We start from the raw sequence: 19,753 nt of genomic DNA on the forward strand, positions 1-19,753 counted from the left end.
GGCCAGCGCCTACTTACTCCAACTCACCAAGTTAAATCATTAATGGCTGAGGTGGCAAGTCTTAAACAAGATATTATAGGGCTTAAGCATGAAAATAAAATGTTACACATGCTTGCAAACAATTACTCTACGAGCATGAAAAGAAAGCTCGACCAGCTACTGGAATCCGAAGGTCGGACTCAAAATGACAATCAGGGGTTCGAGTCTTTATTCCAAAGACATCCATTGTCTCAGTTGTCTAGAGTTCCACCAAGTATTGAGACTCCAAATAATCAATCTATGGTGTCTCCCCCTTCTAGGGTACTTCCGAGTACTGAGGCTTCACATGAGCAACCTTTGTGAAGGTTCCCTCTTATTTGTTTGTTTTAACTCATGTGTATGTAATTTCTCAGAGATATTAATAAATAAGTTTTATTTCATTCAGTGTATTGTGTTAAATACAATAAAACATATATTTCACTAAGATATGGTATTTATGGACCAAATATCAATTTATCTTTACCCTCGCGAAGATAAATGATCATTCTTAGTGTCTAAATTATTTGAGCATTCAACTCATAATCTTCAATTCATATGATTCTTTAATATATAAACATTATGGATAAGATTTGTGTTGGCATATTGTTTGATTCTGCAGTTCAAGACAATATTTCTCTCAACACTTTATAATCTTTCTTGACTCTTCAGGAGTCCCAATTTAATATCATTAACTCTTGCAAGAGATTTTAGTATGTTGCAACAATATCATAATGAAAGTACTCACTAAGGCAATTTATAACATCCATTGGTATTGAGTACATATTTTATACTTTACCTTTTGGAGGCTTTCTTCAAGCAATTTGAATCCTTCAGGGATTTTCTACACTTCATGACACATTTTCCCTTAGAATTTATACAGAGCAATTCACTTCCATGTATATTTGAGGGATTTACTAATGGAGATATGATGTGGGCGACTCATAACCCTTCATATATAATTCTCCATTCATATGAACTCCTTTACAACCTTGTGTCATATCATGTGAGTGTATTTCACGGTATTACAAATGCCTATATGTAACCTTCTAGGCTCAACATCCTTTGGCTATTTGTATTGTATTCAAATATATAGGTTTATTTTTCAACATTCTTACAAAATTGTAATGGAATTGCCTTTCTCTATTTTGGCTAATAACTTTGTTGATAGAAAACGAACGGGATTCAATATCAACACAGCTCATTAATGAATTTAGTAGATACTTGTAAAAACCAAAATTACCATAGGTTATCATCAATCTGTGATCCCATATTCTCATGTACATGCGCATGCATAAAAGCTTTTCATTTCTTTTGGATATCCATTGCCTCTTCAAGGACATTACACTATCTCTTCCAGGATAGTCATAATTTAGAGAATGCGGATTATAACTACCTCTTGAGCGTTATAGAGCTTGGATTGTAATCTTCACTTTTGGGATTTGAGTCATTGGAACCTATAAGTCTATCATGCTTCATGCATGAGATATCAACATTCCCATGTCCGCAGATTGTCCTTTTTGGGACGTGTATCCATGCGGCAATTGTCATGCTTCTGGCATGCAACAATTATGCTTCGGGAATGCAATAGCTCAGTAGTGTCATATTCTTCTTCTTTTGAATGACTGAACCTTTTAAGTCTAAGGGTCTGCCATGCTTCAGGTATGCAACAAATAAATCATTTACTGCATCACTATATTTTATCCAACAGGAACATTAATTCTTGTAAGCACATTTGCAGCAAATATATGTGATTTTATCACTTTCGTTGCATCATTCAATTATTCTCAATTCGTTTTTATATTGATTACTTCATGAATCAAAATAAGACAAATTCTCTTCGTTCTTTTGAAACGGACTTTTCTCATCATTCTTCTGGAATGATATTTTCTCATCGTTCTTGTGGAAAGATGTTATTTTCTCCCCCTAATGGTTGGAAAATTGTCTTATCAAGATGACAGTCTGCAAACCATGCGGTAAACATATCCCCAGTCAAGGGTTCTAAATATTGAATGATAGATGATGTTCAACATCAATGCCTAATCCGCAATGATGCTTCATTTCAGTATGTTGTGGCAGTGCAATAGACACATAAATAACACAACCAAAAACTCGTAAATGTATAATGTTTGGCTGGCTCCCAAACACAAATTGTACTGAGAAATATTGATGGTTGGCAACATGTCTCAACCGAATTAATAATGCATCATGCAAAATAGCATGTACCCATGTAAAAACTGGCAATTTTGTTTTCATGAGCAGAGCACTGGTAATCTATTTCATCCGCTTAATAAATACTTCTATTAAACCATTTTTTAGTATAGACATAAGGAACTTTTGGTTCTTATTTAATAGTCTGTAGACTGAGACTCTTATGGCTTTTATTACAGTGAAGTTGAGACACTGCAGCACTTCAAACTTATTGTACTCATCAAGGAATTTTATGTCCTGATCTTGAAGATTAAGGGACTTCATGCCCGATATTTTTGTATGATGGAACTTTGGGTCCAATCATTTTTATATGATAAGGATCAAGAAACTTCATGTTCTGATCTGATCAATGAACTTCCGGTCCAGTACGTACTCATCGTAACAAAAAGAAGTACAATAAATAAATTAAAGCAATAGACAGTAATTCCAGCCATAGTGAATAAATTGCATTTAAATAAATAAAGTTTGTGACAAGGACTTTAATTCAGCACCATTCACATAAATCAAAACTTAAAGCAGTAGGCGGTAAAACTGTCCATGATAAATAAATTGCTTTAAAGTAAATAGAACTTATGAAAGAGTTTTAAACCAACACCAATTCACATAAATAACAAGAAGTATCATACCTTCTTTTATTTATTATTTTTCTTTCTTTTGTTAGCACTTATTCAAACCTTATTATTATTATTTTTCTTATTTCTGCAGCATGATGCCATGCACCAACAGAAACCTTTATATTATTTTGACCAAATGGTGTTGTGCACCATTCAAATCCCTTTATATTTTTTTTTCCCTCTTCACAGGTGCCTTACCATTCCATCAATCCCCTTTTTCTGTTATTTTTCTTCCTTCTCTGTCTCTGCCAGTCTCAAAACGCAGGGCCAACTGGGTAGTTGTGGAGGTTGTCCAAATTCAATTCAATCCAAAAGGCTACTAGAGACTGGCGTTGTTCTTGCATGACCCAGGGAACATGGCATCGTTAAGCAAGAACCTCCCTACAGAGACATAGATGACAGTAGGGTTGACGAAGGCACAAAAGAGGGAGGCCTGTGTGGATTCATTCTTGCCATCACCATCTCAAACAACCAAGTATTCATGGGAGTTCTCAAGATTCGTCGAAAATAACGTGATCTGGATTTCCAAGTCTGATGAGATTTTTTTGGATCTCTGGAAACCAGTTATCAGGTACGAGTTTTCTCATCTCGTGACGATTTCAAGTCGTAAATTTCAATTCTCATCGGAATTCGATGAGGCACTTCTAGCGTAGTGGGAGAGACGAAAAATTGACATATCTTTTATTCTGTGAGATTTTAGATGACGGAGGTGAGAGGTAGATAGTGCTTCACCGGATTTATGGCGTTGTGCTTTCCACTGACATGAGAGCTTCTCGTGCTGATAACGTGTTATAAAATCAACGATGTGTGTGCAGTGGAATAAATAAAGCAAGATACAAAATTTACGAGGTTTCTCTACAGTCAGTGTGACTGGAGTACGTCCTCGGGCAGCAATGGTGCTTTCATTATAATTTGGAATAATAGGAGTACAAAGATAACTCTATTTATTCTCTCCTCTCCTCTTCCTCTCTTTTTTTTCTCTTCCCTCCTCTCTTTCTCTCTTTGCTCTGTATTGAAAGTATACGGAGTGCTCTATTTATGGAGGCACAACTCCAAGCACACATCTTTGACAATATGATCTTCCTTCATCTCCCAAGTCAAGATTAATTTTATGGGGATTGAAAATCTATCCAATGTTTTCAGTTTCTATGTGGGCATTCGTTACCCACTATTATTTTCAACAAGACATGTTTTTAGTTACAACTCACATCTGGGCTGTCCTATTTTTCAGTTGTCCCCAAAATATCCAAAAAGTTACATTTAATTGCCTAGTGAGTTATGACGACTTTATAAAAATCTTTCGAGACCAAAGAGTTATTCTTGTCATGTCCCTCCATGTCAGGCTCCATTTCTAGAATTTTTTTAGAAGACTTATTTACATTAGCACCCCTGAGATTATTCTTGGTTCAAAATTCCTTGCGCTTTCAAAATTTACACTACCACCCACTAGAGTTTTGAAATTGTTTTCACGAAAACCCCTTTTGCTAAAATTTGGTCAAAAAATGATCTAATGACAAGGTTAACTGTAAGTTGATTACATGTTTTCGCACAACCCCTGAGGTTTTGAACCTTAGGGTCCCGTAAAGGTTTAACATGCTTTCATATGACGCTTTAACTCAAAAATAAAGTGATAATTTGTATAATGACAAAAAGTAATCTAGCAAAGGTTAAACCTCCTTTTTTTTTTTTTTAAAGGTTAAACCTCCTTTTTTTTTTTTTTTTTTTTTTTTTACAGTAATATGCTAGCTTACTCCTTGAATTATATTATCCGAGTGAAAATTAGGTTAGGTCCCAAAACTATTTTTTTTTTCCAAAAAAGTAATCCTTTAAATAATTACAATATGTCAATTACATTCCTAATATTAAATTCGAAGAAATTCTATTCAATTTTTCATCGATTTAAGTCACATGATTTACATGTGATACACTTTCGAAGTAGATTGGTAGTTTTCTATGAGTTTAAGAACTTTGTTATTTTTTTTTGGAAAAAGAGTGAGCGGAGTTAGCCTTGGAGGTAATTAGAAACTAGATTTGCAACCAATATCCAACATCAAGGACTTATAGGCTAGTAAATAACAGTATTACCCTCCAAAATGTATCACGTGCAAGTCACGTAACTTAATTTTATGAAAAACTAAATAGAATAACTTTGAATGTCATTGTTTGGATAAAATTAGCAATTTTTAATAAATATAGGAACTTATTTTACCAAAAAAAAAACACAAACAATAGTTTAGAGACCTAATTTTCACTCATATAACAATTTCGAAGACTAAATTAGCAATAATAAACAAGATCTTAAGAATTTTTTTAATTCACAACATTCTATATTTTTTTCCATTTTACGAATGAGTTATTTGAAAACTTTGCAAATCCTCGGGAGGTTCTTTGAAAATATAAAGACCTCAGACAGTTAATGTGTACGTTAAAATTTGTTCCTGTAGAAAATCTACAATGGCATTGGCAATTTCTGAAAGAAAAACTCAAGGACTGTTGGTGTAAATAACTCTTTTCTAAAACCGATCCAACCAGACGTTCCTAAACGAAATCAACAAGAAATCGTAGGCGAAACCAGACCGCACCTATGAGATATACAGAGCAGTTTTACAATCACTTCCGGCGAACGACGTAGGCTTTGACCGGATTCATTTTATATAAACACATAATCCCATGAAATCACTATGCATTATGCAGGCACAACGACATCCGGTTGAATAGGTGGCGACCGACCATCCTTCGCATTGGTCTCTTTAGCCTCCTTATCTTCTTCTTGGAACCCTTCCTTGAATCTGTCATAGTTTGTGGGCTCATTCGACTTGAATGGGCGTTCTCCCAGTACTCGAATCAAATCCTCTTGGTGAAGGACTTCCTTTTCCAGCAACAGCTCTGCAATCTGTCCTACATGCTCTTTGTGCTCCTCTATCAACTGGACAGTGCGGAAGTATGCTTTACCCACCCATTCTCTAACTTCACTGTCAATTATTGCACCGGTTTTGCTACTGTATGGCTTGGTCATCTCAAATGAATCCTCCCTCTGAGGAAACGAAAGAAGACCTACCTTGTCGCTGAAGCCATACACTGCAACTTGAGCATAAGTCATTTTGGTCACTTTCTCCAAGTCGTTCTGCGCTCCAGTTGAAATCTTCCCCAACAAAACCTACTCCAAGAATACCAACGCAGTTAATGACAGTTGAAAAAAGTCTCATAAGCTGCAAAGACGCCTTTTGTTATAAAATTAAATTGTGGTGCCATCATGCCATCATAGCAATACCCCGACTTCAGCTTTCTACATACAGGAGCATGATCATGCAAACCAGCCACAATTTTTGTTTCTCTAGTAAACTAAGATCTACTTCACAGAAATTAGGAACTTTAATTTTCTTTTCAATCTAATGATGAGTCTCCAAAAAATATTATGCCAAAACTGAAATTCGAAATATTAACCCATAGGTATTGACGAATGGAAGTACTACTAAAAATTGCGTGCACAAATTACTTCAACACATCCGGTGCACACGCACACACATGTACAAGCTAATGGAAGTTGGTGACAATTCAAAAATGTGAACACCATTACCCCCTTTGTTTTTGGGAGCTACAAAATACCCCTTGACGTGTTTTCTTTTCACCTTTTGAGTCTGAAGCATTGCGCTTGATCAATTTAAAACAATTAAGTTATTGTGAAATAAAACAAGACTATCTGCAGTCACAAACTATATGAACAATGCAACACAACATAAATATTACTATCTAAAGATTTAAAGGACAAAAGGCATCATGTACTTTTGCCATTTATTAGAAGTTTTCTTTGTTGCCAAGATGACATTCTTAAAATTTTAAACAATGTTATATTTCAGTTAAATTCGTCATACTTCAATGAGTGATAGACCACACTAAGTTCCTTTGTAATGTTGAAGAGTTGAGGCTAAATACTAAATTCAGTCTCAATGAGTTAGGAGGGGGTGGAAGCATACAAGTACCACTCTTTAATAAATCAAGATTTTCCTTCTTAATCATGTGATTCTATCCCTACTTGCTTATTTAGTAATTTTGGGAAAGAAAGAGAGCTTCACCTGCTCAGCAGCTCGGCCACCAAGGGTCATGCATGTCATATCAAAAAGCTGCTCTTTGGTCATAAGAAGATTTTCATTGGGCACATACTGAGCAAACCCCAGTGCTGCAGTGCCACGCGGAACAATAGTTACTTTAAGCAAAGGTTCTGCGTGTTCCAGGAACCAACCCGCAACAGCATGACCAGATTCATGGTAAGCAACAGTCCGTCTTTCCAGCTTGCTTATAACCTGCATAAAGACCACTAAACAGTGAAATATCTTGGTAAAAAAACATTTAGCAAGTCTCTCATGATCAAACAGTTGTTTACACCACTATTTTAGGTTGCACAGGTACAAACTTAGATTAATGATGCCAAATTAAATTATCTCACTTTTGCAGGTTCATCAAAAATCTTCTAATTCTCAGCTATTAATTGTTGAATCATAAAGGAGTCGTCAACTGCACAGATTACCATGCAGTGGCAACAGATACCTTGTTCTTCTTTTCTAGGCCGCCTATCACCCTGTCTATAGCCGCTTCAAAATGTTTCATGGTGATCTTTGGACTCTCATTTCTTGCAGCAATCAAGGCAGCTTCATTGCAGACGTTTGCTATGTCTGCTCCAGCAAATCCAGGAGTGAGAGCAGCAAGCCTCTCGGAGTAAAATGATGGTTCCAGATCCAGCTTGAGCTTGCTCAGATATATTTGAAAAATCTGGTTACGACCCTTGATGTCTGGTTTATCAATAGTAATTTGACGGTCAAACCGGCCTGGCCTCAAGAGAGCTTTATCCAGAATATCAGGCCTATTAGTGCCAGCAAGTACAACAACTCCAGCAGTGGTTCCAAATCCATCCATTTCTACAAGCAATTGATTGAGAGTACTTTCACGCTCGTCATGGCCACCTGAAAAGCCTCCACGCCCTCTTGCCCGGCCAATTGCATCAATCTCATCAATAAATATTATACTGGGTGCGCACTGTCTTGCCTCTTGAAATAAGCTTCGAACCCTTGACGGACCAACACCAACAAACATTTCCATAAAATCTGACCCAGATATAGATAGAAAAGGCACCCCAGATTCACCAGCAGTTGCCTTTGCAAGAAGCGTCTTTCCTGTTCCAGGAGGGCCAACAAGAAGAGCACCTTTTGGAATTTTTGCTCCCAATTCCTCATATTTCTTAGGATTTTTTAGAAAGTGCACAAACTCCATTATTTCTTGCTTAGCCTCATCACAGCCAGCTACATCTTTAAAGTAAACCTGATTCAAAAAATGGACACTAATGAATTGTTATGTAAATAACTGCATCTATGTTTCACTTTATTGCTAAGATAAGAAACATGATAAAGGCAACACTAGGAAATGAAATGCATATTTAACCTTGTTTTTGGCATTCTTGTCCAACTTCGTGATCTGTGCTTTACCTATGTTGAATATTCCTCGGCCACCTGTTCCACCTGGACCACCAATGTTAGGCATTTTTCGGCTCATGAACCAAAGGGCTCCCAGAAGCAATACTGTTGGCCCATACCTTAACAACTCTTGCAACCACATTACTTGGGATGCATAAATTACAGGAACAAAATCATGACGGTCAATCCCTAAAGCTTCTTGAGCTTCCTCCAACTTTTCTTCAAAAGATTCAACACTCCCAATGTTAAAATAATATTTATACTGGGTTACATTTCCTTCGGAAGGAGAACCTTTAACAGGACTACTAACAGAATCATCACTATGAACTTTTTCGCGTGGGGAGCTCCTCACATACACTTTTGCAACTGATTTGTTTGCCACTTCAATGTGATCAACCAACCCAGGTTCCAGTAGCTTGTTTTTAAATTCTTGGAAACTTATCTGGGAAACAAGTCAGCTTGAGCAGAAACTACTAATGAAAGCAAAATGGGAAAAAATAAGCCGAACAACATTGATGTATAACAATTAACTAGAGCTTAGACACATATAGGTATAGAGGAGAAGACACAGAGGCCTCAGGGAGGAACATCTGTTTATTCCATCATTCAAGGCTCCCTCTACCGAACTATAAAGCCTCTATTATAAAGACCTTTTTGCTAGAAACACCGAAAGTAAAACCTATTCAACATGAAAGTACTTTTTTGGTCGAAAACAGGACGGTAATCTCAATCCTACTCAAAAGCAATCTAAATAAACAAGTTTCTCTAAGCATAGTGATTACCTCCTTCGCTTGATGAGGATTAAGGAATAATGATGTGACAATAAAGCAAATGAACATTAAAGGAGCAATTAAATCTTGAATCTGCTTCGAAAACTGTCCCTGGGCATTCCCCTGACCACCTGCACTTGAGCCCTCTGAAGAAAACTGATACTAGTAAGCTTACTTAAACAATGTTGCACTTACCCAAAACACATCAATTTCTAAAAAACTAAAACAACCAGAAAGTGGCACACCTTTGGACTCCGTTTTCTGTTCTCCCCCTTTCGGAATTTCCTTCTTATTTTTCGGATAATAATTTTCGTAATCTATAATAAGAACAAACCGTTGCAAAAAATCAAGCATAAACACATTAAAGCTAAGCATCAAAAATCATCAAACCAAACAAAATTTCATAACTTTTGGGTAGAAAGCCTTACTTTTCTTCTCGGGACCTTGGCTGGAGAACAAGCGACGAATTCCAGGGATTCCGAAAACAGACTTCACATTCGACATGTATGCTTTTGAAATGAGCTGCTTCCCAGCTCCATTGTCAGCTATATATCCCCTCAGAATCCCTACGCCGCCATCAACGCACGCATTACCGAGCAGCGTCGACAACTGCGGAAAGGAATCGTGCAGCAGCGTGTTCCTCCTGTTGTAAGTACCCGAAATCACATTCTGCGCAGAAAAATATCAAATTTATCAACCAACTAAAAAAAAAAAAGAGAAATTGAGATAAAAATTTCAAAAATTAGAATTTTTCGTGTTACAATTCGTACTCTTTTGAATTTGGAACGAGCCGAGTGGGTGATCGAGCGTCCGATGCTTGAGAAAATCATTGTATCGAGCCGTGGGAATCGTTTGAGGTGGAGAATGGTACTTACGAAACCCTAGAAAGAGCTATACGGGTCCGCTTGGTTGCCGAGAAAATTTCAGGTGGGAAAGTTTCTAGGGTTTGGAAATGGAGAGAGAGAGAGAGAGAGAGAGCGAGAGAGAGAGAAGTAACCGGAATTCGGTGGTGGGAAAGAGCAGGGGCGGAGAAAGGGAATGGATTCCTGTCCAAAATCAGAAACCGGCGAATTACGTTTTTCACCTTTTCTAAGGGACGATGGGAGGTGGGTGGAGTAAGGTTAATTTGGTCATTCTGTAGTGTTTCTTCAAGGTTTTAGAGCCTGAAAATTAGTACAATATGTATGGTTAAATTGGAACATTACATTTTTTTTTTTTTTCTGTCAAATGATAAATTTTATTACATTAGATGTTAGATTAGTTAGTTTTCAGGTTTACATTCACATCGTCATGTAAGAGCTCAACTCATTTCCACCATGTGCAGTATTTTTTCAAGGTTTTAGAGCCTAAAAATTGATAGCAATATGTATGATTAAATTGGAACATTTCATTTCCTGTTGAAAAGAATTTTTTTTTTCTTTTTGTTTTTTTACAAACTACAGTTTGACGTGCGCATATAAAAGAGATTTTAAATACAAATAATAAAAATCTTGTACACATATCGCATTATTATATGTTGCTTGAAAAGAACAATGTTTAAAGCCACAGAGCTAGGTATTTCCTAAAGAAAAAAGAGAAATAATAGATGCGCCTTAACTTGTTACATTTTCTCGTAACTCACACATGAATGCATTCAGCTAACATTGTGTGTTCTTGTGTTTTGTAGTCTTTGTAGAGAGTTTTCGTTAAGCCTGCTTTTTGGGTATGGATCTGTCGGCATAAGCCGATTTGCGCCAATATGTACTGGCGAAAGGTATCAATTTGGTAGTTGAATCGAGTGCCTAATTTTTTATTTTTTATTTTTTATTTTTATTGTTTGTGGTTTTGTTAGACCATACTGAAATATTACAAAACCCTATATCATGATTTGGTCAAGTGTATAGAGATTACTTGAAGAAAGTCATCACAACGGCAAGGGAAAAAGAGTCTTCTACTCACTCTAGTGATAGTTCTAGTAATCTGAGAAAGCGTTTCTTTTGTTAGCAGAGATCTTTCTTGAATGTTGGAAAATATTAGTATTGATGGTTATTTGATTATTTGAGTTTGCTTCTTAGTTGGTATATCGGCTTAGCCTATCCGAATTAGGTTTTCTAGGTTTTGCTCTTTATGAATATAGTTTATAGTTTAGTATGAAATTAAGTTAGTCACAATGTAGTTTCTTGCGGTTTTGTAACCATTTTGGCATTCTCGTTTGTTTAATAATATTCCTATTAGTTTGTAGTCTTAATTGTCATACTCCATTATTCAACTAAATATAAAAATAACAAACTTCCACCTATCATGGAGAATTGACTAGTAACCCATGTATTAGTTTCAAAAATAGTGGGGAAGTGCACAACTCATATCACGTCTGAATTGATAAACTTTAGCAAGCAAATACTCAATGTGCTTAGATTGAGATACAAACAAGCATAGAGAATAATATAATCTACATACATAAGTTTTACAATATATTGACGTGTTTATAGTGTTTCACAAACAGTGAAGGATCTACGGCTGAAGCTTTGAAACCATACAATACTTATGTAATCAAGATAGCTGAATATGTTTTAAGAAGAGAGGTAGAGGAGATGAGAGAGTTGTATCAGTAGAGAATGTTTTTCTTCATTAGGAAACCATACGATTTACATAGTTCATTTATATAGAAGTTTGCCAAACTTGCAGAGCAAGTACTCCTCTTTAACTACCTCCTTATACCAACTAATTCACTCTAACAAGATTCTAACTAACCAACTATATGTATAACAACCTATTTAATCTTTTGACAAGTGGCTTTGTTTTGGCCATTGATAACTTCCTCACATGGATCACACTTTTGAACTTTTATTCTTCTTACATCCCCCCTCAAGCTGATGCTCGAGAACACTAAGCATCAGATTGTTGCAATGGTGTTGAAATAATGGTGCAGACAAGCCCTTTGTTAGGATATCCGCGGATTGGTCTGTCGAAGACGCATGTTGAACTTGAAGATCATCCCGAGTGACTCTCTCACGGACAAAATGGTAGTCGATCTCAATGTGTTTGGATTTGGCATGGAACACAGGATTTGTAGAGAGGGCAATAGCTGAGACATTGTCACAATATATCAGCGGAGAGGAATGTAAAGGTATATGCATATCACAGAATAGTTGTCGAATCCAGGCAAGTTCTGCAGCCGTGATTGCCAAAGCTCGATACTCAGCTTCTGTGGATGATCGGGATACCGTGTGTTGCTTCTTTGATGCCCATGACATGGGGTTGGAACCAAGAAAAACAACAAAGCCTGAAGTGGATCTGCGATTATTTGGATCACCTGCCCAATCTGCATCACTATAAGATTGCAGATGCAATGGTCTGGGTTTAAAATGAATGCCATAAGTGGATGTCCCTTTGAGATAACAGAGGATTCGCTTAACTGCAATAACATGAGAAATCATAGGATTGTGCATAAACTGACAAGCTTGATTGACAGAGAATGCTATGTCAGGTCTTGTGAAAGTAAGATACTGTAGAGCGCCAACAACACTTCTATATTGATCCGGACTGTGATACGGCTTCCCATCATCCTTGAGAAGTCTGTGATATGGGAGACATGGTGTAGCACAGGGTTTAGAGTCCTGGAGGTCAACTTTATCAACTAACTCATTAATATACTTTGCTTGAGACACAAACAATCCTTCTGAGGTGTAACTGATCTGCAATCCCAGGAAGTAGTGCAGAAAACCCAAGTCCTTCATTTCAAATTCTGCAGTGAGAGCTGTGATCACTTGGTTGATCAATGGAGAACTGCTACCTGTGAGAATGACATCATCAACATACAAAAGCAATAACATCGTGCCCTTGGAAGACTGTTGTATAAACAGCGAGGGATCAGCCTGTGAAACTTGAAATCCCAAGCTTGGTAAGAAACTGGTGAACCTTTCATTCCAGGCTCGAGGAGCCTGTTTGAGACTATATAATGATTTGTGAAGTTTGCAAACATAGTGTGAAGGATGTGTGACACTCGCAAACCCCGGAGGCTGTGCCATATATACTTCCTCTTGAAGAATGCCATGTAAGAAGACATTTTTGACATCTAGCTGCCTAAGAGACCACTTGAATTGAGCAGCTAAGGCAAAGATCAGCCTTATAGTTTTAGGTTTTACCACACGGCTGAAGGTCTCCAAATAATCGACACCCTCTTCTTGACTATACCCTTGTGCCACAAGTCGGGCTTTGTACCTTGCCACAGACCGATCTGCATGTTTTTTTATTTTGTAGATCCATTTGCACCCAACTAAATTCTTATTAGGTGGTAATGGAACTAAAGACCAAGTATGTTGAGAATGAAGAGCCTCTATTTCCTCTTGCATGGCAATCTGCCATTCAGACACTTGGGAAACAGTTTTGAAAGTTTTTGGTTCAGAAGCAATTGTAGCTAACAAAGCCTTCTTTTTCAACACCCCATTCTTGGACCTTGTTTGCATAGGATGCATATTCATTGGGATAGGCAGAACCACATTGAGTCTCTCAGGGTGGAAATCAGGATCCACAGGGATAGGGTGCTGTGGACTGGAGCTAGGTGAAGGTAACTGCTGTAAGGAAGAGGCACAGGGTATGTGTAATGCAGGTGTGTTATGTGCAGGGAGAGAATCAAACTCTGGAGCACAAGATGCACCGGGTTCCAAGGATTCTGAGGTTCGAGATGCAGAAGAAGATTCTGAAGCACTGGATGAATGCATAGACAATGACTCTGTGGTGGAAGATGAGATGGAATGAAATGAGGGTGTGACTGCTTGATTTGTTGATGTGATGAATGGAGATAACATGGGTGGATGCAATGTAATAGGTGATGCAGAAGATAATTTTGAAGTGTGTGACACTGTGAAGGTTGAGTATGGAAAACTGGCTTCATCAAATAAAACATGTCTGGACACTCGAATTTTCCCAGTGGCAATATCTAGACATAGGAACCCCTTGTATTGACTGGCATATCCCAAAAACACACAAGTTGCTGTCTTAGGTTGAAGTTTAGAAGAAGTATATGGTTTGAGCAAAGGAAAACATGCACAGCCAAAAACCTTGAGATGGTTAACTCAGGAATAGTGTTATATAGCATTTGAAAAGGGGACTTCATGTGTAAAGAAGCACAAGGCATCCTATTTATCAAGTAAGTAGCCGTAGCACAAGCATGAACCCAAAATTGGTTAAGGAGTTTGGCAGTTTGAAGAAGGGTGACTGCTGTTTCTACAATATGCATGTGTTTTCTCTCTGCTAAACCATTCTGTTTAGGTGTATAGGGACATGATTTGTGATGTAAAATCCCATGTTGTGCTAAAAATTGGTGAAACTTGGTACTTGTATACTCACCACCACCATCACTTTGAAATATTTTAACTATAGCAGAAAATTGTGTACTCAAATAGGCATGAAAATGAACAAAAGTGGCAAACACTTCTGATTTATTTCTTAATGGAAAAATCCATGTGTAACGAGTACAATCATCTATGAAGGTTACGTAATACCTAAATCCTTCATAGGATAGTAAAGGGGCAAGTCCCCATACATCACTGTGGATTTTTTCTAAAGGATGTACAGATCTGTTTACAGGGAATTGAAATGGTAATTTGGTGAACTTGCCCTCTAAACATGGTGTACAAATGGATGAACATGTGTCTAGTGATGCAGGTACTTGAGATTGATGTAGAATTGCAGAAGTAATTGCATTGGATGTGTGCCCTAGCCTTTTGTGCCATATGCTTGAGTGAACTGGTTTTGCAAGGAAACATGAATGAGATGTAGGTGATGAAGCTTGCTTCTGTGAAATGGTGAATGGTATAGGATAGTAACTAGCTCTACACAGCCCCTTGAGTAGGATTGTCCCTGTGGATTTGTCCTGAACCCAAAAAGACACATCATCACAAATGAATCTGCACCTATTGTCTTTGCATAGTTGATAAACGGATAACAAATGCTGAGAAAGCTTTGGAACATGTAATACATTCTTAAGAGTGAGGGAATGATGAGGAACAACCAATTTAGACGTGCCAATATTGGAAATATGCAAACCTGCACCACTTGCAATGGTAATTGTATCAGTTCCTTGATATGAAGTAAAGAGGTCCAAATTTGCCAAGTCAGATGTCATGTGTGATGTAGCACCAGTGTCTGCAAGCCAAAATTGGTCAAATGATGCTGAAGCTTGATGATTGGCATGCATAGCACTGAGATTAGTGGTTGGAGGCCTCCCTTGATACGCAAAATTACTTCTGTGATAGCATTGAAGGGCTGAGTGTCCATATTCCAACAGATCTGACATTGAATAGGAGAGCTCGAGGCAATGTTGGTATGTCTTTTAAAGCAATCTGCAGCAACATGACCCTTTTTGTTGCATATTTGACAAGTAGGAATCTCAGAAGGGTGATCCAAGCAGTGAGATTGATATGGCTTTGGAGTACCAAGAATACCAGGATTACCATTGGAAAATCTAGGACCTGAATTGTATTGGAATCTGCCTCTCCCTTTGCCCCTGAAATTGTTACCCTTAAAGTTGCCAAAGTTGTGGTAACTCCTAGTGTTGTAAGATCCAGTAGTATGATTGGAATTAGGAAGACTGGATCCTCCATTGTGCCTGAAAGATGGATCAGAGGAGGATCGTGGTTGATCTTGATCAAGAACAAGTTTTTTCCCTTTGTCAGATTGAATTCCAGCAACCATGGCACTACCAAAGGACAATCCAGAAAAACTGTCAAAAGACTGATCAATGATAGCTTCTTCAGCCAGGAGTTGAGACCTGAAGTCTTTGAGCGATATCTCATTCTCCCTTCCTCTGATCACACATCAAAATGTGTTAAAGTCTGCAGGTAGTCCTTTTAATGCAAGAATTATAATATCGTCATCATCAAAAATTACTCCAGCTGCAGCAAGTTGATCTCTTGCATCCTTAATCTTTTGGAGATAAACAGAAACCGATTCTGACCCTTTCTTGATATTCTGAAGTTCTGTCTTCATCTGAAAGATCGTTGCTTTTGTCACAGCAGAGAATCGCTCAGTGAGATTCAACCACATCTCGGCAGAACTGCTGCATCCAATGACGCAGGAAATGGCAGTGGTTGATAATGTGGCAATGAGCAACTGCATTAGTGCACGATCGTGCATTTTCCAAACCAGGTAGTCATCATTTTCAACCCCTTCAACTTTAGAATTGTTGTTGAACCGTGGAGGGCACTTTCTTGAACGATCAAGAAATCCCATAATTCCATGGCTTTCCAGAAGCAATCGGACCTGAAAGCTCCAAGTAAGATAATTGGAATCATCAAGCTTTACTGTAACAGAAGTGGAGACAATGGAGAGAAGACTGGTAATCGGCGACTGAATAATCTGTAACTGAGTTGCAGTGACCATGTTGCAGATTTCGTGAACAATCGTTGGTTGAGACGTTTGATCAAACAGTTGGTGGGCAAACGAGAAGAAACCAACTTTCTGAGCGACTGGTTTGTTTTCCGTCGCCAAAAATATCACAGAGAGATGCAAACTAGAGGGTAGAGAAGAGAAAAAAATGTTTTAGAGGTTGAGCGGAAGCACCGGATCGGCCGGCGATGATACCATATCAAGATAGCTGAAATATGTTTTAAGAAGAGAGGTAGAGGAGATGAGAGAGAGTTGTATCAATAGAGAATGTTTTTCTTCATTAGGAAACCATACGATTTACATAGTTCATTTATATAGAAGTTTGCCAAACTTGCAGAGCAAGTACTCCTCTTTAACTACCTCCTTATACCAACTAATTCACTTTAACAAGATTCTAACTAACCAACTATATGTATAACAACCTATTTAATCTTTTGACAAGTGGCTTTGTTTTGGCCATTGATAACTTCCTCACATGGATCACACTTTTGAACTTTTATTCTTCTTACAATCTGTAGACATTACCATGATGCTTTATACCATTTTTGCAGCAAGCCATGAAGGATTTTTGACATCTAACTGTCGTAAGGACCGATTGAAATAATTAGCAAGGGCTAGATTAATCTCATTGTTGTTGGTTTAAAACATGAAGAATTTCAAATAAACTATGAGAATTTACAAAGAAATTTTGATACGAATTACTGTCGAACATTTAGTGTAGGATTCTAACTTTTAAATCTTCACTAAATTTGAAGAACTTAAGATATCGAATCGAAAGGTTGAGTGAGTTAAAGAAAAAAAGATGCAAAAATAGTGAAGACCGTGTCAGAGTTAGACATCAATGCTCTTAATACCATGTTAAGATGAAGAAGCGAAAGAAGGAAAGGAAGCAAAAGGAAATGAGAGAATACAATCGTGTATCAAAAATAGCTCAAATGATTAAAATACGATTCTAAGAGATTATAAGATTAAATATAAGTCTAAGTTCCTTATAATCTCTTAGGTACATGAAGGCATAACCACTCTTCTAACAATGACTACCAATTGGCTACTGTGTGTTTGCCACTAGTAGTCAGCTAGCTATACTTTTTCACTTCCTTCTCTCAATAGAAAACGAGTGAAATTCTCTCTGGTTTCCTAACCTGCAATCATCCTTGCCTCCGGCCTTAGCCTTTGGCTTGGGTGTGGGTGGCACCTTGTCAATTCTCCTTCCTCTTTCCCTCCTTCTTTCCTTTCTCTCTTTTTCAATTTTCCCCTGAGATTTTTCTCAGCTTCCTTGAGCTTTGTCTCCAATTTTCTCGTGAGTTTGTCTCATGTTTGGACTTCATGTTCCTCATTTCCTCTCTTCTGGCCGTTACTTTCCAAACCCAAAACTCCACCTCCCCTCACATTTTCCCTCTACCTCTCTTCCTCTTATTTCATCCCCACCCTATCCTTTGCTCTAATATGCGAACTCCTAGCCAGATATCGTTGCCAAATTTAATTTTGTTCCTCACTTTCCCTACCCTAACCGGTATGTCGGATTTCCTTCAAGACCAAGTGTTATGAGGCTATGGCCAAAGTAAAGGTATTTTACATAACCCCTTTGTCACACCCCGATCCTGACATACGTCCATGATCGACACATGACGTCACCATATACTTGTATATCTAACATACCCCGCCTCATAGTAATTTTTCGTATACTTTATGGCTGCATCTAACCTCCTCGTTAGACTACCTATGTACCCTAAGAAGAGATCAAGGCATTTGTATTTCACCATTCGCTGCAATTAGACATATATCATAGTCTGTTCATGCCGAAAGGCATAACATTCCTCAATCAATCAATTGGACTTAACAAGCATGAATTATTCGATTCAAGCTATATAACGAACCACATGACAATCAAGGTTTCCATTTCATCCATTATATAAATCACTATGTTTCAACATAAAATCGTAATTCATAGCACATAATAGATCAAAGAATCAACAAAGCACAATAGTAACCTCTAGTCACATTGATCAACTAATCTAATCGTATTAATAACATTCATATCCAACATCATTACACAATCACTTCAAGTAACCAATTCCACGAATCAAGGAGGCACGATATTGACATTTAATTACGTTAATCAGTCAACAAGATCACATATCAATGCCCGTAATTTAATAAAGGAATTCTACATAATTCCCTGCCTAGATTCCAAGTAATAACATGGTAATTCTAATTTACAGACATAACGTCTACTGTGAGCAATTCCTACTCACTCGAATCTAGGGTCAAACTAACTTTATGGAAACGAGCAAGAGTAGGGATTCCGAACCACTCAATGGAATCCAACCTGAAATACAATCGTATATCGAAATGTACCAAGTACAACTAATCCTCATCGTGCAGGTAGTGATTACCTAATGCGGATATATGAAGTATGATCACCCCTGAAATACGTATGGTCCCCCAATGCAGATATACCAAGCATAACTATATGCATAGTCTAATAATGTAGGCAGTGATCACCCAACGCGGATATACCAAAGCATGATCACCCCTGACAGTCCCCCAATGTGGATATACCAAGCAGGACTGTATCTTATAGCTCTAGGTAATGATCACCCAACGCAGATATACCAAGCATGATCACTCCTAGAATATGTATGGTCCCCCAACGCGGATATACCAAGCATAACCATAGCATAATCTCATTATGCAAGTAGTGATCAACCAATGCGGATATACCAAGCATGATCACCCCTGAAATACGTATGGTCCCCCAATGCGGATATACCAAGCAGGACCATCCATGTACCACTACTACATGGTGCAATAAATTCAACACACAACCTATCCACAACTCAACCCCTATGAGTTTCAACGTAGTCACCTATATCATTAACTTCTCATGGCCACCAACTAATATATCACACAAGCATATAAGTTATACAAAATACAACTAATAAGATTCTAAGATCACATTGTCATAACATTTATCGTACTTATCATTCACATTATTAAGAAGATAAATAAGCACATATATATATATATCACAATATGGCGTCCCATACACGTAAACCGATGTATATATTATCTGGGATAACTCACTAGCCAATATAGGCCCACTAAGCCCTACATAGTTTCTAGTAATACTGATTTTTAATATTTAAGATCAATTCATAGCATGTTGACCAAAAGTAAGCAGTAATTAGATTAATACATATAAGGTTTCCCAGAACCCCCTACCTTGAATTCAATTAATTTTGTTCCTTTGAAGAACCTAATCGGAACATAAAAGTACAATCAAAAGTATAAATACAAGTAACACACA

General features: G+C 37.5%; 1 protein-coding gene across 1 annotated transcript; it reads right to left on the reverse strand.

The window, feature by feature from the left end:
• Positions 1-5,279: 5,279 nt before the first annotated feature.
• Positions 5,280-10,135, reverse strand: LOC137723385 (ATP-dependent zinc metalloprotease FTSH 10, mitochondrial-like). The gene is made up of 8 exons (XM_068462576.1): positions 9,846-10,135; positions 9,504-9,744; positions 9,321-9,392; positions 9,088-9,221; positions 8,274-8,747; positions 7,386-8,153; positions 6,914-7,141; positions 5,280-5,997 (listed from the first exon to the last, which is right to left on the reverse strand). The coding sequence occupies exons 1-8, from the start codon at positions 9,903-9,905 to the stop codon at positions 5,527-5,529; spliced, it is 2,448 nt and encodes an 815-aa protein (XP_068318677.1). The 5' UTR covers positions 9,906-10,135; the 3' UTR covers positions 5,280-5,526.
• Between the last annotated feature and the right edge of the window lie 9,618 nt (positions 10,136-19,753).

The sequence above is a fragment of the Pyrus communis genome, chromosome 17 (assembly GCF_963583255.1).
Source record: "Pyrus communis chromosome 17, drPyrComm1.1, whole genome shotgun sequence".
NCBI lineage: Eukaryota > Viridiplantae > Streptophyta > Magnoliopsida > Rosales > Rosaceae > Pyrus > Pyrus communis.